The sequence below is a fragment of the Magallana gigas genome, chromosome 6, assembly GCF_963853765.1.
Source record: "Magallana gigas chromosome 6, xbMagGiga1.1, whole genome shotgun sequence".
In the NCBI taxonomy this organism is placed as follows: Eukaryota; Metazoa; Mollusca; class Bivalvia; order Ostreida; family Ostreidae; genus Magallana; species Magallana gigas.
The window spans coordinates 33,149,825-33,155,957 of record NC_088858.1 but is presented as its reverse complement, the minus strand read 5'-3'; the positions used below and the strand labels follow the sequence as shown (position 1 = coordinate 33,155,957).

Genomic DNA, 6,133 nt, shown 5'->3' with positions numbered 1-6,133 from the left:
CATTTTGCATATTCCGGCCAAGACCTAAGCAAACGACGCTGAGATACAGACCGCACATTCCCTACAAAGCATTCCGGTGATCTTTTAGGCGAGGACGTCTCATTTTTCGAAGCGCGAGGGAATTATCATGGAGTGAAATTTGAGTAACTGTTATCTATTCATAAATAGACCTTTCCCTTTGTACAAGACAATAATTCACTTCAGTTATAATTGCTTAATTATTTTATTAACTCTTACACCTCACCTTTGAGTTAATTGACTCACTCATATTGAAGTTTACTCTATGACATATGTCCCTCGTGCTCAAGTGCTTATTTATCTTATTTATATTGTGTTATACACCATTGTCGGGAGAGAGGAATTAGGTTTCGGATTGTCAGGGTGTAGTTTTTGGATTCCCAGAAATCACCCATACCGACCTAAAGTTCAAATAAAGTGCTTTTTACCATCTAAAGCATTTTAGTTTTATTGTCGCCGGATATATAGAAACACCTTATTTTCCCCGGTGATATTTGGATATTTTATTTTAAAATTATACTTTCTCACTATCATAGATACAAATAAAAAAACCTAGTATGATGAAATTTATCTCTAAATTGATGCACATGTACTGCTTTTTGTGAAATAAAATAGCTGGATAAGTCATCCTTAATTCCTTCCTCGCGTTCTTTTTTATACTACAATATATATTTAATAAAGACTCATAAGCTCTGGCAGCAGCATGATAAACGCCAATGAACCACATATTTAAATAGTGTATAAAACTTAAGTGCAACAAATATAAATCAGCTATCAACCAAGAAAGGATGAATTGTTGTAAATTGTTTCATATTTTCTTCAGAAAGACCTTAATGTTCACTTCGCTGGACTTTCTTAAATCTCTTGAAATTTTTTTTATCATATCATCAAAATATTACTGTGATTTTTTAAATATACATTTTTGCTCTCTAAGATAATTAAATGTTATTAAACAAAGCAATATATCAAACATTATATCATATTATATTTATATAAAACATTTGTAAGCATAGAGACAGAAATTGTGAACATGATGCCGTTTGATCAAAACAAAGAGACAGACAAGTTAATTACAGGGTAAAATATATCTACCTCTTAACTGATATACTAATAGGTAAGTTGTATTCTTTTCCCCAATTTTTAAGAAAAATTATTCTCTGATTTCACATTTCTTTGGATTCTTGCGCGCGCGCGCGTGTGTGTGTGTGTGTGAGCCACTTTTACGATATATCTCTCATAAAGGACACTACTACTTTGCCATAAGGAGTTTTCTGAAATTTATCATTGATATCCTCGATATTTTATTTTCAAGCATGCCCACGCATGGCGGGTGCCCGCTAGATAAGATGTAACTCTTGAAAGTCTCCTCCTCCAAATGGCGAGTAACCCGTGTCCCAATTTGTTTAGAAAAAAGGGGCTGCTACTAGATGACTACTCTTTCATTCAAATATAACATTTTCATATATAACATTTTACCAATTAATATCAATATTGGTTTCAGTAAAGTTTATTAACAATAATATTCATTCGTTGAACCCTCTGAATCTATTTACTTTTGAGAATGCGCTCAAGTGTGTTTAGTTATTTTACCTGTATAGAGAGAAGAGGCAGAAAAGCAGCTTCCAGAACTACTGGAGAGCTGTGTTTCCGCACCAATATTTTATACGCACGCTTCAACATTCCCATCCTAATACGTACATGCGATCAAGTCCATACTAATGATCTGACGCACCTGGTGAGTGGCAAAAGTTTAACCCGCAGCAGACAGCCTCGTCACTGGACTTAATTGGGTTTATCAAATATAGATAAACCCTGTTATTTCATGCAGTTAAGCATATTGTTTGGGGCAAGAACTATAACTCTAGTAATGTTAATTCAAGGGCAATAACTCTACACTTCCTGGTCTTGGAGCGTGCGCGTTAAGCTCTTCCTTTTATATTCAACTGTTCCCTGAGTCGGTCACAAAAAATCAACTAGAGAAATAATCAAGTTTTATCGTTTTAATCGGCGAGTTTTATTACTTTATACCGGCATATTATTACAATATCATGCTGAGGGTAAGGAACCAAAGGGCATCTAAGGCGAGAAGCCCATACGCAGCCGTGCCAAATGGAACAAATACAGTTGCCTCGAGTAGTGTATTGGCACGAGGTCGTCGCGGAAATCGTCGAGGAGGTCAAGTGAGACAGCCCGTTCCTCCGACACAAGCGACTCCTCCAACACCTGCGGCTCCGACGACACCAGCGACACAGGCGTCAACTGAAGCAGGCCAGGGAATGTCACGGAGCGGGATGATTGGGATGATTCCTCACAACATGCCGCCTATAGTTAACCCCACCCCTGACGCACCAAGTGCGTTGTCGTCACATGTTCCCATGAATCAAGGTACAGAAAATTATTTGGAAAATAATATTGACACGCCAAACCCATTTAACAGTGTTACTTCTATACTGGGATCCCATGTATCCCAAGCTCTCAAAGATAAAATTTGGAATGGCGAATATATTTGTTCATTTAAACAAATTGTTGCTTCAAGAGCCTTGCACAGAAATGCAAAATCAAATTGTTTTCGAGGGGGGTGTTTTTCAGGTCCAACCAAAAAATAAAGAAACAAAAATTACAAACTTCTCGCAATGGATGGATGCATTTTTCATATATGCTTCTGTATACTTAGAAAAACATCCACTACAAGCCATTTCACTCTTGAGGTATATGTCAACAATTAAAAGGGGGGCTGCTAGTAACAATTCAGGTTGGTTGGATTATGATGTGCAATTTCGCTTAAAGAAGTCCGTAGACTCCTCTTTAAACTGGGGATCTATTGATGCTGAACTATGGTTGTTTTACATGCAAACAGTTAATAAAACCCAATTGTCAAATCAGTCAACTCGTAGGTATTTGAAATGTTATGCCTACAATTATGAAGGTGTTTGTCAGAAACAATATTGCAAGTATTTGCATCAGTGCATCACATGTAATGCATATCATCCCTCCATTAACTGCTTCAAAAATAATCAATCTAATCAAATTCCCAAAAATGCACCTGCTCGTTCGGAAAATTTTAATTCCAACAACAAATTTTTCAGGATTCGACAACAAACCACAGGACGGCAAACCTACATGTAACTTGTTACATAAATTATGGGATATTGGCAGCACTCCAATCAATACATATAACTTCGATTCTTTACTGGTAAACTACCCAAACAAAGAAATAGCAACAGTTCTCTCAAATGGGTTTAAAAATGGGTTTTCACTTCAATATACAGGCATTAGAAAAAAGGTTGAATTTAAAAACATGATATCTGCAGGGGAACATGCTGTTGAGTTACATGAAAAAATAAATTATGATGCTTTAAGTTGTAAAAAGGTCACCGTTAAAAAATTACAGTCATTAGCAGGGTCACTTGCATTTGTGGTTAAAGCTTTGCCCTCAGGAAGAGCATTATGCGGCTTTAGCAGGAGGTAAAAAATCTTTCCATTTCATAAGAATTTCAAAAGAAATCAGATTGGATTTAGAAATGTGGGTAGAATTTCTTACAAAGTTTAATGGCTTAACCCCTTTTCCATCTTTGACATGGCAAGATGATGAGACACTCAAATTTTATACAGATAGCTCAGGTTCAAAAGGGTGTGGGGTTATATTTGGCAGTCAGTGGTGTTATTTGGCTTGGCCTTCACATTGGTTTTATGAGAAAACAAAATATATTACTTTTCTGAAACTTGTGCCTATTGTTTTGGGAGTTTTTATTTGGGCAGAACAACTCTATGCAAAAAAGTTATTGTTACATATTGACAATCTCTCATTAGTTCATATTATTAATCAAAAGTCTTCAAAAAATAACAGGGTCATGGTTTTAATTCGAGCGTTGGTATTGTATACCCTTAGTTATAATATTCAGGTTAGAGCTATACATGTTCCGGGAAAAAATAACAATATAGCAGATGCTATTTCTCGCTTTCAGTGGTCAAGATTCCGACAGTTGGCTCCTACAGCAGACAATTTTCCATGTCAAATTCCTGCTCCATTTTGGGAGATTATTCATCAACTATAGATCAACTGTTAGAAGCCAGTATATCTGAAAACTCAAGTAAAGTTTATAAACAAGGCATCCAAGCATTTTTTAATTTCAGAGTTCAAGCTCCCTTTGAGCATTTGTGGCCACCACCTATAGATCATATAGTAATGTTTATAGCTTATATGAAGGAATCTGGATTTGCATTTTCAACAGCAAAATCTTATATGGCTGGTTTGAGTTTTGTTGTAAATTTACATGGTTGGCAGAATGCTACGGAGTCCTTTTTGGTCAAAAAGTTGTTAGCAGGATTTAAAAGGTCATGCAGAACTCAGGACATTAGACAACCAATTACATTGTCTTTATTAACACAAATTACCAGTATCATTCCTCATTTAACCATTTCTTCATATGAAGCACATTTATTTCAGTCAGCATTTCTCATTGCATTTTTTGCTTTATTGAGAGTAAGTGAGCTAGTGGCATTGGAAAGAAATCATGTTCAAATGTTGGAGGATGAGTTTATAGTTTTTGTGGGTTGCTCAAAAACAGATCAATTTGGTAACGGTTCATCCATTAGAATACCCAAAACACCAGATTCTTTTTTGATGTTTCAAATTTTTCAAAAATTTCAAAGTCATAGGCAATGCATTCAAGCAACACATCTATTTGCCCACTGCAATACTAAACCATTGACTCAATATCAATTTTCATCCATGCTGTATAAATCCTTAAAATTCCTAGAGGTACCTACAAATTCATTCAAGTCGCACTCATTTAGGATTGGAGGTGCAACTTACCTGTACTTAAAAGGGGTTTCTGAAATACAAATCAAGCACATGGGTAGATGGAGTTCCTCGGCATAAGACCATGTTAATAGTATATTTAGTTTTATGCTGTTAAATCATACATAAATTTCAGATTCAGTTTGGATCATTGGCTCATCTATTATTCATTGGGCACAGAAATATGCAGAGACCACAAATCAGTTAAACCTTGGATTAAACCACTTTACCATTAATTGGAATGGTAGAAGGGGAATGGTTTGGGAGTACTTGTATACAACTGTGTCAAGTATGTTAATAGCTAATAAACAACCAACTATTTTGATAATTCACTGCGGTGGTGATAATATTGGGGACCCTCAAAATACCCTAAAAGGTATTCAAAAATTCATGAAACTAACTTTATCTCAAATAGCAGACGTCTTGCCAAACACTCTCATTGTATGGTCACATATATTACCTAGAAGTAATTGGAGGCAGTCTTTATCAACCATTGAAGGTGAAAACTCTAGGCGTAGAATAAATAGTGCCATTGCAACATTTGTTTTGAAAAAGCTTAATGGTGCATCTATTAAATATCCAGATATCCAGATAACTCAAAAGAGATTATTTAGATTAGATGGTGTGCATTTGTCAGATCTGGGTAACAATATATACATAAATTCCCTGAAAAATGCTATTGTGCAGTTTGTGACATCTTCCTCTCGCACCTATCCTTAAAATATACTAGCTGATATATCTCTGGCAAGTCATGGTTCGTTTACTTATCTATCTTATTATATATCATATACATATATCTGAATCTAGAATGTCCAAGTATAGACATTCTTATGTATCATATCTACAGGTGTCATTGTTGTCAAAATTGCCGCCTGGTATTGGCGGATGGTTCACGTGACAGTGTCCGTGATCCATTTGGCATAATTTTGATTAGAATACTGTCTCCGTGGGGCACTGTTTTTTCCAGGCTCCTCGGGTCAAGAGAGTATTTCTAATATTGTATATTACATATATATATTTGATATATGCTGCCATATTGTTTGAACGGCGCATGTCGAGTTCAATGTACATGTATGAAATCTATCTGATGTAAATGTACTATATATCTGACTGATATGTATCTGATATTCATGTACTTATCTAATTTTTGCACATTTGATTAAACGGCCATGACAACTACGCCAAACAAACAAAAGTCTATTTAGTTTTGTATATACATCAGGGTAAATATCTGAATCATAATTGTCTGTTGTTTTGATATGGTATTAGCTAGAAACATGGAAAGCATATTTATTTGGGCAAAGGTCAAGTGTG

General features: G+C 35.5%; 1 protein-coding gene across 2 annotated transcripts; it reads left to right on the top strand.

The window, feature by feature from the left end:
* Positions 1–1,813: 1,813 nt before the first annotated feature.
* LOC117689929 (uncharacterized) lies at positions 1,814–6,133 on the top strand. 2 transcript variants are annotated; one of them, XM_066088983.1, is made up of 3 exons: positions 1,814–2,403; positions 3,984–4,109; positions 4,956–6,133. In XM_066088983.1, the coding sequence occupies exons 1-3, from the start codon at positions 2,067–2,069 to the stop codon at positions 5,537–5,539; spliced, it is 1,047 nt and encodes a 348-aa protein (XP_065945055.1). In that variant the 5' UTR covers positions 1,814–2,066; the 3' UTR covers positions 5,540–6,133. The 2 variants fall into 2 exon arrangements, with proteins under 2 accessions (XP_065945055.1, XP_065945056.1); XM_066088984.1 differs by lacking the exon at positions 3,984–4,109 and having other exon boundaries at positions 4,956–6,132.